Raw genomic sequence first — 15,531 nt, forward strand, 5'->3', positions numbered from 1 at the left:
TTACACTGTATTCTACATTGGCGGTGGCAGCTCTGTGTGTGTGGGGGGGGGGGGGGGGGGGTCACATGCCAGGCAATACCACCACCACCCACACCAACCTACTCCATGGAAACTAAAGTTAATTGCTCTGATGTTCCTAACGACTATGGCTATGAATGATTGACCTCTATCGCCTATTTGACAAGACATGTACCATGCTGGCCCCAGTGCAGCGTTATGAGCCACAAAAATCCACTGGAGCAGCCTTCATGCTGGCCTTGGTGGGGGGGGGGGGGGGGGGGGCTGTAAGCTATGGCCCCCTATGTCCTGCCCCCAACCCCCACGGCTATGCCACTAAAATTCTACAGACTCATCCCTTAATATTCTTAATTGACTTAATCAAACCTCAGTGTGCTAAATCTAGTAGGATTCTGAATATGAAATTGTAAAATGCATATTTATAAATGTGGAAATAAATATTCAGAATACTTAGTATTATAAATACTAAGGGGCCATTTAGATTTTATAGATTCTATAACGTGGTATTTGCAAAACTAATGTCTACTATGGGGGGGGGGGGGCGGGGGGCATGCCCAGCTTTTTCCTATATAGGTCCCACATTAACATTGGAATTAGCATGCAGTGATCCGGTTGATGTTAGCGTGGACGCACTTATCCCTGGACTCTATGTAAGGCACGGCAAGTTGCACATGTTAAATTGGGAGCACGCCCCATTTGCGCATGCACCTTAATTAACATGCCAATCAGCGCTAATAATCAGCTGATAAACAATTATCAGCACTAATTGGCATTAATTGGAATTTACGCATGCATCTTTTGGGCGTATTCTAAAAGGAGGCGTGTATAAATTCTAACGTACATATCTGAAATGGGAGGCGTGTGGGCATGTCAAGGGCGTTCTTCAAATTTACGCGTGTGGCTATAGAATTCAGGGGGACCGTGCCTAATTTGAGCGTGGGTTATTTATACCAGGTTTTCAGTGGCATAAAAGACTGCGCCTAAACACGGGCGCATTCCCCTGCCCTATGCGCTAGTCTATGGGCCTTATTTTAGGCGTGGTTTATAGAATAGTACTAAGCGCTATTTTTGGACACGCCTATTTTGTAGACGCCATTTACAGAATCTGGCCCTAAGCACCTCCTACTTAGGAGGCCGCAAGTGGTCCCATGTTAACAGTATGCTAGATGATTGGCACACAGTAAGCGCAACACATTAACCCTCCAAAGTTGCGCATAATCTTGAGTTGCGTGTGCAAATAAATTTGTTAATAAGCACCAATAACTCTTCCTCTCTACGATTCCCCAGTGTGTCTGTAATCACATGAACCTTATTCGAACATAACATCACTTTGTATTTGCTTCTCTACCGGAGTTGGCGAACGCCATTACGGTATTATGTAAGTCACATTGAGCCTGCAAATAGGTGGGAAAATGTGGGATACAAATGCAACAAATAAATAATTTTTTTAAGAAAATGTCCTGGTGGAATTTGAATCGGTGGGCAACAGCACTCCTCAATTTGGGAACAGATCCGTAAGAAACAAAAATCATACCCCCAAAAAGTACCAGCAGGGATATGAAAATGCAACCCCCGAAAATACTTCTCCTCCCAAACCCTACACACATCTCTCCTCTGCTACAGGCTGTTACGGCCCAGGTACTGACTTACAGCAGAGGAGGGAATAGTATTAAATGTGCAGAGAGGAGCTAGGATATACATTTTCCAAATTGTCCCACTACACATCACTCTACCCCTCTCTCTGCAACTCTGAGGAGTCACTTTCTCTCCCTGTGCCTCAGTCCCTGACTCTGTGTGTTACCCTGGGGGAATCACTTTACCTCCCTGTCTGACCCTCAGGGAGTCAACTTCTGAGGGAGTCACTGTGTGACCCTGGAAGAATCACTTTCTGTCCCTGTGTCTCACTTACTCTCTATGTGACTCTGGGGGAGTCACTTTCTCTGCCTGTCATTGACTGTGTGTGACCCTGTGGGAGTCACTTGCTGACTTCTCTGTATGACTCTGGGGGAGTCACTTTCTCTCCCCGTGTTTCACTCACTAACTCTGTTTGACCATGAGGGAATCACTTTCTCACCCTGTGCCTCAGTCCCTGACTCTCTGTGTTACCCTGGGGGAATCAATTTACCTCCCTGTCTGACCCCCAGGGAGTCACTTCTGAGGGAGTCACTGTGTGACCCTGGAAGAATCACTCTCCATCCCTGTGTCTCACTTACTCTCTATGTGACTCTGGGGGGAGTCACTTTCTCTGCCTGTCATTGACTGTGTGTGACCCTGTGGGAGTCACTTGCTGACTTCTCTGTATGACTCTGGGGGAGTCACTTTCTCTCCCTGTGTTTCACTCACTCTCTGTTTGACCATGAGGGAACCACTTTCTCACCCTGTGCCTCCATCACAGACTTTGCGTGACCCCGGCCTCAGGAGAGCCCCTTTCTTTTCCGGTGCTACTGCTGACTACATAGTTTTTCTAAAGTGCCTTAGAACTAGATACATTTTGGATGGCCAGGGGAAGTCCAGGGATTGGGTCTACATTTATCAGTCTCTCTCCAGGTAAATGTATCTATTTCAGTGGACCACTACACGGCGGTACTCACTGTGAATGGGTAAATTCACAACTTTAAATCCACAGTTAAGTGGTCCTACCCAAATATACAAGTCCCCGACTATCAGACATAAAGACGAGCAGATTTTAGTAGTGGCAGGGCTGCATTTTGTCCCCAAATAAGAAAATATAAAGAACTCCAGGCTGGCTATATTGGATCGTTTCTGTTCAGAGATCCTGCAATATAGCGTCTCATGTCTACCTTTGTATCATGGCAGCTGCTGTAACTAGACAGGTTGGATCTGTTACGGCCCTGCATCCATCAAAGTTGAGTATGTCCACATCAATGTGCATATCAGAAGGGAACTCACTCTCTTAGTTTAAGTGCTCATTATACTTTTGACTAAGTATCATTCCCCCCCCCCCCCCAATTAAAGTCATCGAATCACATTTTCATTTTGAAGCGAGTAATAAAATCGCACCTCTCTATCCCAATGAAGGAAACGAGCGCTGCTAATATTTGTTTGAAGAAATGCTACAACAGGAAAATGAACTGTGATATCCAGAGTTTGTCATTATACAATACTGGTACAGTTTTGGCAGGGACAATCTATCCCTCCCCATGTGATAGAAACTTCAGTGTGTCAATGGTGATGTCAGCTACCGACGTTGTCCCTGCATCACCCATTACAGACTCTAAGACATGGAGCCTCTAGTAGGAAATGGGGGTGGGGGGTGGAAAGGATAGTTTGGGCATCTTGTTCCGAAGCAGCACCTTCAAATCTCATGAGGCAGGTTCTGAAATCTCCGCTTCATCCATCTTTGCCTTCAGGAGTAGAAGTTAAGAGATAAGTCATTCTGTAACCAAACTGTTTCCCGCATTCCCTTGGCAAGCGTTGCTGGTTTTCCGTTGTGTACCCTGTGCAGAGTCATGTGTTCTCCTGCTGCCGCTCTCATGCATTGGGACCTCCTCGGCCCCTGGAGCATCACACAGTTACACATTCATGCGCAGGCTGCCGGTGTGTAAGAGCTGGGCTCTCATCCGTTGGATGCTGTTTAGGATCTTCTTCTGGTGGCCGATGAGGGAGATTCCGAGCCGCTGAATGTCCCTGGCAAGAGAAAAAAAAAAGTCAGCCACTAAATTTCTGGATGCAGCAATGACTTGGCAGTTAAGGTAGGGAGCCCTCTCTCCATCCCATCTACTCACTCAATGTTCATCCGCATGACCATGCCCAGTGAGAAATATCCGCCCAGTGCAAAATGCTCCTGGTAGCGACTCATTTTGATGGATTCCAACCAGTCATCCACCGTAGCACAACTGGTGAAGGAGAAGAACCCTTTGTCCCGGGAAGGGTAGGTAAATCTAACCCAAAGAGAGACGAGATAACAGCTGTATTAAGTAGAGAAGGTGGAACACATGATCAGCATTGGCTTAATTTGGGGAGGGGGATAAGAGGTAGAGAATTTAAACTGGTGAGTGGAGGGGTGTGAACCTCCCCTGCTGTGCCCACCGACTTGCTCCCCCTTCTTACCCAAACTCCAATGCTTTCTCTCTTCGTCCCTCCCTCTCCTCCCAGTCTCAAATCTTCTTCCTCTTCTGCCCACCCCTTGTAATATCTCTCCCTAGGGAAATATCTTGTGTGGTCCTACATACCCAGTTATCCTAAATAGTGCCAATGCCCAAATCACTCTCGGCTCCTCCCAGCATTAACCCCGTTTTGTCTTGCAAGTTCTGCACCATCTCTCCCTCTTCCCCCATACCCTATCTTGCAACATCTCCCCTTCTCTCTCCAGTGGAGTGGCCTAGTGGTTAGGGTGGTGGACTCTGGTCCTGGGGAACTGAGGAACTGAGTTCGATTCCCACTTCAGGCACAGGCAGCTCCTTGTGACTCTGGGCAAGTCACTTAACCCTCCATTGCCCCATGTAAGCCGCATTGAGCCTGCCATGAGTGGGAAAGCGCAGGGTACAAATGTAACAAAAATAAAATAGATACTATTGGAGATTCTACATGGAATGTTGCTACTATTGGAGATTCTACATGGAATGTTGGTATTCCACTAGCAACATTCCATGTAGAAGGCTGCGCAGGCTTCTGTTTCTGTGAGTCTGACGTCCTGCACGTATGTGCAGGACGTCAGACTCACAGAAGCAGAAGCCTGCGCGGCCACATTGGTGATCTGCAAGGGCCGACTTCTACATGGAATGTTGCTAGTGGAATAGCAACATTCCATGTAGAATCTCAAATAGTAGCAACAGTGGAGGAGTGGCCTAGTGGTGGACTTTGGTCCTGAGGAACTGAGTTCGATTCCCACTTCAGGCACAGGCAGCTCCTTGTGACTCTGGGCAAGTCACTTAACCCTCCATTGCCCCATGTAAGCCGCATTGAGCCTGCCATGAGTGGGAAAGCGCAGGGTACAAATGTAACAAAATTAAAATAGATACTATTGGAGATTCTACATGGAATGTTGCTACTATTGGAGATTCTACATGGAATGTTGCTGCTATTGGAGATTCTACATGGAATGTTGCTACTATTGGAGATTCTACATGGAATGTTGCTATTCCACTAGCAACATTCCATGTAGAAGGCTGCGCAGGCTTCTGTTTCTGTGAGTCTGACGTCCTGCACGTATGTGCAGGACGTCAGACTCACAGAAGCAGAAGCCTGCGCGGCCACATTGGTGATCTGCAAGGGCCGACTTCTACATGGAATGTTGCTAGTGGAATAGCAACATTCCATGTAGAATCTCAAATAGTAGCAACAGTGGAGGAGTGGCCTAGTGGTGGACTTTGGTCCTGAGGAACTGAGTTCGATTCCCACTTCAGGCACAGGCAGCTCCTTGTGACTCTGGGCAAGTCACTTAACCCTCCATTGCCCCATGTAAGCCGCATTGAGCCTGCCATGAGTGGGAAAGCGCAGGGTACAAATGTAACAAAAATAAAATAGATACTATTAGAGATTCTACATGGAATGTTGCTGCTATTGGAGATTCTACATGGAATGTTGCTACTATTGGAGATTCTACATGGAATGTTGCTATTCCACTAGCAACATTCCATGTAGAAGGCTGCGTAGGCTTCTGTTTCTGTGAGTCTGACGTCCTGCACATACGTGCAGGACGTCAGACTCACAGAAGCAGAAGCCTGCGCGGCCACATTGGTGATCTGCAAGGGCTGACTTGTACATGGAATGTTGCTAGTGGAATAGCAACATTCCATGTAGAATCTCAAATAGTAGCAACAGTGGAGGAGTGGCCTAGTGGTTAGGGTGGTGGATTTTGGTCCTGGGGAACTGAGGAAGTGAGTTCAATTCCCGGCACAGGCAGCTCCTTGTGACTCTGGGCAAGTCACTTAACCCTCCATTGCCCCATGTAAGCCGCATTGAGCCTGCCATGAGTGGGAAAGCGCGGGGTACAAATGTAACTAAAATAAAATAGATACTATTGGAGATTCTACATGGAATGTTGCTATTCCATGTAGAAGCCTGCGCAGGCTTCTGTTTCTGTGAGTCTGACGTCCTGCACGTATGTGCAGGACGTCAGACTCACAGAAGCAGAAGCCTGCGCGGCCACATTGGTGATCTGCAAGGGCCGACTTCTACATGGAATGTTGCTAGTGGAATAGCAACATTCCATGTAGAATCTCAAATAGTAGCAACAGTGGAGGAGTGGCCTAGTGGTGGACTTTGGTCCTGAGGAACTGAGTTCGATTCCCACTTCAGGCACAGGCAGCTCCTTGTGACTCTGGGCAAGTCACTTAACCCTCCATTGCCCCATGTAAGCCGCATTGAGCCTGCCATGAGTGGGAAAGCGCGGGGTACAAATGTAACTAAAATAACAAAAATAAAAACCCTCACCCTATGCATATGAGCCAGTTCGGTGGGGGCTTGAGCACCCCCAATATTGGACAAACTCCTTGACTGTAACCAGGAAGGTGTAATTTGCACCTTCAATCGCTTTGAAAAGTTGGCTCCTAAGACCCCCACGCTTTATACAGTCTCCTACCCCTCCCACCACTGCCTGTCACATCTCTCCTCTCTTCTCCCACTTCCCATTCTCCTCAGCACCCTTTCCTCTTCCCACATCCCTGCCCTGAATATCTCCTCCTCTTCCTTCTCACTCTACTTCCCACTCTCTGCCCTATTAGTTCTGCAAAACCTACAGGCTTTGCAGTCCTCCCTCTATCTCATTCCCATGCCCTGCCCAGCAACCCCTGGCACTACACCTCTCTCACACTTCCCTTTTCCCATTCACTTGGTTAATCAGGACCTCAGTGCAGTGATGCCTCAATGTTCACATTGAAGCAGGAACAAGGACAGATCATTACAGGGCCTGCAAGCTCTCAGTTCCTGTTCCTGCCCCCTCTTGTTATCCAGAAAACCCGTGTAAAAGGGTGGCCCCAGCAGGGCCTGTGCAGTCTGCAGGTCCCATGCTGACTTTCAGTGCTTCGTTCCTGTCACCATAGGAGGAGGACCAGGGCTGCCGAGAGCCGGGAACGGGCCCGGGACAAGGCCACCCCCCCCCCACCCGAGGTCGCCGCCCACCTGAAGTCGCCGGGCCCCCCCTCCACCCGCTACCGGGCCTGGAACTAACCTTAAGCCTCCTTCTTTCACTTTGCGCAAGCAGCAGCAGGGCAGACCTCTCCTCCTTCCTTCCGTGCCCCGCCCTCGCGGACGTTACGTCAGGCAAAGGCAGGACACGGAAGGAAGGAGTGGCCTGCCCTGCTGCTGCTTGCGCAAAGTGAAAGAAGGAGGCTTAACTTGCTTAAGGTTAGTTCCGGAGCGAGGCGGGCGGGCCACACTGCAGCGGCGGCGCCGGGCACCTCCGGAGGCCCGGGCACTTTTGTCCCCCCTGTCCCCCCCTCTCGGTGGCCCTGAGGAGGACATCCAATGCCTCCAGCTTCCAGTATTGCATTTAGGGGGAACAATCTTCAAGAAACACTGCCCAAGGTGATAAGAGAAGCTGTGAGGAGAGGATAAGGGAGAGATGAGATGGAAGAAGAAAAGTTGATGGCAAGAGATGATCCAAAAAAAAGGAGGTGAAAGAGGAGTTGGGAAAAGGAAGAGAAGTAGAAATGGGCAGTGGCGTTCCTAGGGGGGGGGGCGGTCCGCCCCGGGTGCACGCCACAGGGGGGGGGGGTGCTGCGCGCGCCTGTCCTCCGTTGGTCCATGCTTCTTCTCTGCCCCGGCGGGGGGGGGGGGGTTTCCTTCACAGGGGTGTCCTTTCGCCAGGAGGGTCCGCGCTGCATCGGGGGGGGGGGGGGGGGCGGGGCGCATCGGTGATGTGCCCCGGGTGCCAGCCCCCCCAGGAACGCCACTGGAAATGGGTTGAGTTTGTGGCTCAGTATAAGGCTCATTTTGGGACTGCTGCCTAAAAGTACATAAGTAGTGCCATACTGGGAAAGACCAAAGGTCCATCTAGCCCAGCATCCTGTCACCGACAGTGGCCAATCCAGGTCAAGGGCACCTGGCACGCTCCCCAAACGTAAAAACATTCCAGACAAGTTATACCTAAAAATGCGGAATTTTTCCAAGTCCATTTAATAGCGGTCTATGGACTTGTCCTTTAGGAATCTATCTAACCCCTTTTTAAACTCCGTCAAGCTAACCGCCCGTACCACGTTCTCCGGCAACGAATTCCAGAGTCTAATTACACGTTGGGTGAAGAAAAATTTTCTCCGATTCGTTTTAAATTTACCACACTGTAGCTTCAACTCATGCCCTCTAGTCCTAGTATTTTTGGATAGCGTGAACAGTCGCTTCACATCCACCCGATCCATTCCACTCATTATTTTATACACTTCTATCATATCTCCCCTCAGCCGTCTCTTCTCCAAGCTGAAAAGCCCTAGCCTTCTCAGCCTCTCTTCATAGGAAAGTCGTCCCATCCCCACTATCATTTTCGTCGCCCTTCGCTGTACCTTTTCCAATTTTACTATATCTTTTTTGAGATACGGAGACCAGTACTGAACACAATTAAGTGCTCTTTACAGAATGACATCTAGTGGCTGGATAAAGAGCAGCACAGGAAGTAGCTCTGACCCAGCTGCATCCCATTGTCTTCTAGGTATACATATTCCTTTCATTTAATACGTGTAACATTTTTACGTGCATACATTTGATTTTTCTCTCATAAAATTGATGTATATGTGTGAGGAAATGAAAGAAAAGAATTAACAAAAATGTAAAAAAGTAAAATGAAAGAAAAACATTATAATGACAGGATGTTACTGCTTTTTTTTGGCATAAATATGGCCTACGACTGATGATGTGCTTAGGGATCCTACAGAGGGTGATCAAAGGTAAAGCACTGATGAAAGCCCACGCTGGGAAGGGTAAGGAGAGGCCTCGCAAGGACCAGTAAAGGGGAAGAAGAAAAACGGTGTTTCTCTTTCAGGTACGCACCGGTGGATGGTCGCCGTCACCTTCAGATTCTCAGGACTGCGGATCAGTTTATCGAGGATGCTGACAATTTGCGAGAAGCGTGGTCTCTCATTACGATTCCTCTGCCAGCAGTCCAACATGAGCTGGTGCAGAGCACTGGGGCAACCCATAGGTGCAGGCAGGCGGTACCCCTCCTCTACAGAATTAATCACCTGAAATGCCAACACAGGTCTATCGCTAAGTGTGCAGGACCACCCAGCATCCTCTCTCTCATCCCCATGTCTTGTGCAACTGAATGACTCAGTATAAGATTCACAGCATTACGAAGTCTATCACCTACCAGCCCAGGTGGCCACAGGGAAATGAGTTGGTCGTCTCAGTCCAGTTCCAGGGGCCTCGGTGGCTTCTGCCAGATTCTCAGGTACATTTTCAAAAGTTTAGTCCAGTGGATTTTCACCACTGAGTGCATATTGCAGGTGAATTTGGTGGCATGAAGTTATTTATCCTAACTCAGGGGTCCTTTTTTTCTCGGCTGCGGTGGAAGAGGGCCTGCGCTAGCACCAGCGTGCGTTTTTGATGCGAGGTCCCCTTTTACCGCAGTGGGTAAAAAGCTGACCAATTTTGGGGAAAAGAAATGGCCGTGTGGTATGGCAGCCCTTACTGCCAGTCACTGAGATAGCGGTAAGGGATCCCGTGCTAACCCGGTGGTAACTGGGCAGCACCGCCGGTTAAGTTCCAGCACTACAAAAATCTAAAAAATTACTTGCTCCCTCTTGGGAATTTTGTTGCTGTTTGCTTTCAATTTTGTATTTTGCTGTATCTGTTACATTCTTGGTTTTTTTTTATAATGTCTCTAATTGTTTAATAAAGACTTCTTTAAATTTCAAAAAATTACTGTAGCATTGGAAATGAATGTTAGAAATCTCAAACCTAACGCAGACTATAACCACACCGTATAAGGCTTTATAAGCATGTGTTCTAATGTCCTACTTCTACTTATAAAACTGTTAACAGTTCTTCCACTAATGTTGTAAACCGCACTGCAGAAGCGTAGCCAGACTCGGTATTTTGGATGGGACCAGAGGTAAATTGGATGGGCCCTTCCATGCACACACGCCTCCTCCCCCTCCCCCTCCAACAACACAACACAAATTTCTTCCCGGAGATATTTTTTAAGAACATAAGAGGGGTTTTTTTTCACCTACCCCACACCTTCTCCCTCTCCTCTGTGGCAGGGGCGTATCTGCGTGGGGCCACAGGGGCCTGGGCCCCCGTAGATTTTGGCCTGGACCCCCCTACCGCAGCCAACCCGTCGCCGATCTTTGCTGGCGGGGAACCCCAACCCCCGCCAGCCGAGGTCCTCTCTTCCATTGCAGCAGGCTGCCTGCAAGCTGTTCTTCTGAGTCGGACGTCCTGCACGTACAACGTGCAGGACGTCAGACTCAGAATTCGAAACTGAGTCTGACGTCCTGCGTGTTATACGTGCAGGACGTCAGACTCAGAAGAACAGGAAGCTTTGCAACTTGCAGCCTGCAACGGAAGCGAGGACCTCGGCTGGTGGGGGGTTGGGGTCCCCGCCAGCAAAGGTAAGTGACGGCAGCGGGGGAGGGTTGGCGGCGGGAGGGAGGGTGGAGAGTGTCGTTGGTGGCAGGGGGGTCTTTCAATGGTGGCGGGGGGGTGGGGGTCGGTGCTGGTGGTGGCAGCGGAGGGGGGCTAAAAGGTGCCCCCTTCCTCTGGCTCTGGCCCCCCCCTACCGCCGGAGTCCAGATACGCCTCTGCTCTGCAGCATCTGCGCTCCTGTCTCTGAACTCCGTCCCTCCCCTATGTCGGTACAGGCATCCTTGGCGCCTGCAGCAATTCATTCTGACTGCTTGCACAGGCCCCACGGGCTCCCGTCCGCCATGTCCCGCCCTCGCTGACATCATTGCCTGTTTCCTGTCCGGCTTCAGCTGGGTGGGCCTGAGCCAAGATTGGGTGGGCCTGTGCCTACCCAGGCCCACCCATAGCTAAGCCACTGCCGCACTGAACCCTAAACAAGGGACGTTAGCGGTACATAAGGCCCGAACTGAATTGAAAAGGGAACTTGCTTTGAATTTTGTTTAAAAGTATGCTAGTAGCCAGCATTACGCAGAACGTTTGCCATCGTTTTGAAGCAAGTATAGGTAAGCCCTGCTCTTGCAGCCTCTTCAAACCCAATTTATGCAGGTACCTGGTGTTTGTTGGGTGCGGGCTTAAAAGTACATGTGCAATGCAGCAATTAGGAAAACGACTTTAAATTTTACCCGTCTTTAAAAACCTAATAAATACGTCAAAATGCAAGATTCCTTTGATGTGTGAGGAGGAGGAAGAGTCCTGAGTGGTCCAGATCATCAGGCCGTATTGTAATGTAGAATACTGTGCTATACTTGGATTATTGTTTGAAACTTTTTACTGCTGTAATTGTCTGTAGCTTATATTGTTCTTGCTGTACACTGCCTTGAGAGAATTCCTTCAAAAAGGCGGTAAATAAGTTCTAATAAATAAATAAATTTAAAGTATCAGATTTACTCAGACACTTGGTTATTACTTCCTCTGAGTTAATTTTGTTTATTAGAAGCTAATACTATAATCCCTCTCTGCTTCCATCATGCAAATTAATACCATAATCTTTTGTACTTCTAATATCCTGGAAAATGTTGAATTGTGTGTTCCACACGTGGAAACCCAAGGGCATCAGACAGGAGAGAGACTGTTGGTTTTATACGTCGGTCATCTAGGCTTCCTCTCACTGCTGGCACCACCACTCAGGAGACGGATGAGTGGAGGAGTGGCCTAGTGGTTAGGGTGGTGGACTTTGGTCCTGGGGAACTGAGTTTGATTCCCACTTCAGGCACAGGCAGCTCCTTGTGACTCTGGGCAAGTCACTTAACCCTCCATTGCCCCATGTAAGCCGCATTGAGCCTGCCATGAGTGGGAAAGCGCAGGGTACAAATGTAACAAAAATAAAATAGATACGATTGGAGATTCTACATGGAATGTTGCTACTATTGGAGATTCTACATGGAATGTTGCTACTTTTGGAGATTCTACATGGAATGTTGCTACTTTTGGAGATTCTACATGGAATGTTGCTACTATTGGAGATTCTACATGGAATGTTGCTACTATTGGAGATTCTACATGGAATGTTGCTACTATTGGAGATTCTACATGGAATGTTGCTACTATTGGAGATTCTACATGGAATGTTGCTACTGTTGGAGATTCTACATGGAATGTTGCTATTCCACTAGCAACATTCCATGTAGAAGGCTGCGCAGGCTTCTGTTTCTGTGAGTCTGACGTCCTGCAAGTACGTGCAGGACGTCAGACTCACAAAAGCAGAAGCCTGCGCGGCCACATTGATGATCTGCAAGGGCCGACTTCTACATGGAATGTTGCTAGTGGAATAGCAACATTCCATGTAGAATCTCAAATAGTAGCAACAGTGGAGGAGTGGCCTAGTGGTTAGGGTGGTGGACTCTGGTCCTGAGGAACTGAGTTTGATTCCCACTTCAGGCACAGGCAAGCTCCTTGTGACTCTGGGCAAGTCACTTAACCCTCCATTGCCCCATGTAAGCCGCATTGAGCCTGCCATGAGTGGGAAAGCACAGGGTAAAAATGTAACAAAAATAAAATAGATACTATTGGAGATTCTACATGGAATGTTGCTACTATTGGAGATTCTACATGGAATGTTGCTATTCCACTAGCAACATTCCATGTAGAAGGCTGCGCAGGCTTCTGTTTCTGTGAGTCTGACGTCCTGCACATACGTATGTGCAGGACGTCAGACTCACAGAAGCAGAAGCCTGCGCGGCCACATTGGTGATCTGCAAGGGCCGCCTTCTACATGGAATGTTGCTAGTGGAATAGCAACATTCCATGTAGAATCTCCAATAGTAGCAACAGTGGAGGAGTGGCCTAATGGTTAGGGTGATGGACTCTGGTCCTGGGGAACTGAGGAACTGAGTTTGATTCCCACTTCAGGCACAGGCAGCTCCTTGTCACTTAACCCTCCATTGCCCCATGTAAGCCGCATTGAGCACAAATGTAACAAAAATAAAATGTACTTACATCTTGATTGGTCATGTTCCAATAAGGTCTCTCCCCATAGGCCAACACCTCCCACATGACCACGCCAAAGCTCCAGACGTCACTGGCGGAAGAGAATTTCCGGAAGGTGATGGCTTCGGGAGCGGTCCATCGGATTGGGATCTTCCCTCCCTGAAAGATAACCATTCCGGTTGTTTAACAATGACAGCGAGCAGCGTGGAAAGAAGGAAATGCAAAAAGCCAGGTTTATTTATTTATTTATTTATGAAATTTTAACAACTTAAATCCAAGCAATTTCACCTGTACAGAAAAGTGCTTCTGAAGGTAACAAACTCTTACAAAGCAATTCTCAAACAAGGAGAAAGAAAATATAATTACACTCAAGTCCACAATATTGGATCCAAGACTTAATAAAGAGGGAAATATAGGAAAAGAAAATTTAAAGGCATATTATACCTAGATATGTACTTTATGAAGAGCCTAATCGTTCTCCTGATAATCTCTTAGTTGCCAAAAATGCTGACAAGTGAGATGATTCAAAGAAAACATATTTTACACCTTTATATCTAATGATATATTTACATGGATATCTTCGAAAAAAGGTTCCACCTATTTGTAAAACCCCAGGATTCAACAAAAGAAATTGCTTACGTCTACGCTGGGCAGGGGTGTGCTGGTAAATTTTTAACAACAGGCTCTTTCTCCGGACGTAGCCAGCTCTGCAGTTGGAAGGGCCAGGGGTGGCCGGGGTGGGGTGGGGTGGGGTGGGGGAGCAACACTTGCCTCTCTCTCCTCCCTCCCTTCGTGCGGGCACGCTAGGCATACCTTTGCTGGCAGCCAATAAATGGACTGCCACCACTCCCAACATCTCTGAGCAGCATGCTCAAACTTCTCACACATGCTGGAGAAGTCCCAGCCTGCTGCTCAGAGCTGGAAACAAGGAGCTGGGAGCAGCAGCAGTCTATTTACTTGGCTGGCAGGGCTCAGCATCCCCACCAGCAAAGTAAAAGAGAATTCAGCAGGGGGCCCAACCCACATTTTGGGAGCCAGTTGTTAAAGTAACCATGGAGGGCCCTACTTTAACAACCGGCTCCCAAAAGTCTTAAAAACTTAACAACCGGCTCTTGCGAGCCTGTGAGAGCCTGCTCCAGCACACCACTGACGCTGGGTATCTCTTGATACATCAGGAAAGAATTGAATCTTAAAACCTAGGATTAATTTCTATTTTTAAAGAACATCCTCAATGGCCATTGTTTATCAGGAGGTAGCCACCGCAGCGACACTGATTGCTTCGGTGGCACTATTTCTGAATCCGAAGTTTCTAATATTGCGGAAACATCCATAGGCTCTTGTTGGTGCCCCTCAGTTTTCCTCAGTAGATAATAAACTTGTAAAAAAGCCAGGTTTACTTAAGATGAGACTAAAGGTCCTAGTTTTACTGTTGCGTGAACTGCCGTGTCCGTGTTACGTCCCCGAGTCCAGCCAACTATGGACTGTCCATAGTTCTCCTGTATGTGTCAAATGGATGTCCTGGTGAACTGTAGTCATCCTTAGGTCCGTATTCAAAGGAACCGGTTCAGTGAGCATTTTACAGTTAGCTGAATAAAGTCTAACATTTAAAAATCTCTTCCCTGCCCCCTACTCACCCCCCCCCCCCCCCCCCCCCCAGATGAACTTTACCTGGCAAATCATTGTTCACAGTACAATTTATCCAGCCAAAAAAGGCAGCACCTGCTCAGGGCATGATTTCACTTTACCAGTCAATGCTGGTGGTCCCAGTTATTTGGTATCTGGTAGCTTTAGACAATGTTCAGCCCAGATATTTAGATAAAGGTAAGTAGACAAAGGCCTCAAATAGTTTTGTTTGTGTCGTTACTGTTTTGGCCTCATTCACTCCCTTTCTCTGTCCGTTATCTCTCCTCCTCAGTATATGAAGGTTAAATGCTTTGGGAGATATATTTAGCTGGAAGTAGTAAACGTTTACTTTAACTGCCGCAGGGCGACACCACATACAGATAGAACTGACTTAACGTAGGCAGTGAAATGCTGAATCAAGGCACTTAACCACATATGTGCCCCATGAATATTGACCCCTTGTAGGTAGGATTTAAGTAACTGCTTTGTATGAAGATACTACTACTACTACTTATCATTTCTATAGCGCTGCCGGACGTACGCAGCGCTTCACACTTGAACATGGAGAGACAGTCCCTGCTCGATAGAGCTTGCAATCTAATTATGACAGACAGACAGGACAAGTAAGGGATAAGGGTTAGGACAGACAGGACATATCAGGGATAGGGGACAGTTGAAGGGTTAGGTTTAGGTTTAGGAGTTAAAAGCAGCATTGAAGAGGTGGGTTTTTAGCTTAGATTTGAAGATGGCCAGAGATGAGGCCTTCAGTAGATAATGTTAACAAGTTAAATAACTGGCCTAAAATTTACGAACGTTGTCTGATTAACTTCAGTCTGCTGTTTAACTGACCAGAATAACCCGGGTAACATCAGCTACCCTCAT

The 15,531-nt window shown here is 47.8% G+C and overlaps 1 protein-coding gene across 1 annotated transcript in view; it reads right to left on the reverse strand.

Annotated features, from left to right (window-relative positions):
* Positions 1-3,551: 3,551 nt before the first annotated feature.
* The window catches only part of LOC115456646 (ephrin type-A receptor 8-like), a 195,916-nt gene continuing 183,936 nt past the window's right edge, over positions 3,552-15,531 (reverse strand). The window contains exons 14-17 of the mRNA XM_030185869.1: positions 13,036-13,185; positions 8,962-9,152; positions 3,765-3,920; positions 3,552-3,666 (exon numbers count right to left, since the gene is read on the reverse strand). Coding sequence (XP_030041729.1) covers positions 3,552-3,666; positions 3,765-3,920; positions 8,962-9,152; positions 13,036-13,185 — 612 coding nt within the window. The remainder of the gene's footprint in view (positions 3,667-3,764; positions 3,921-8,961; positions 9,153-13,035; positions 13,186-15,531) is intronic.

This window comes from Microcaecilia unicolor, chromosome 13 (assembly GCF_901765095.1).
Source record: "Microcaecilia unicolor chromosome 13, aMicUni1.1, whole genome shotgun sequence".
NCBI lineage: Eukaryota > Metazoa > Chordata > Amphibia > Gymnophiona > Siphonopidae > Microcaecilia > Microcaecilia unicolor.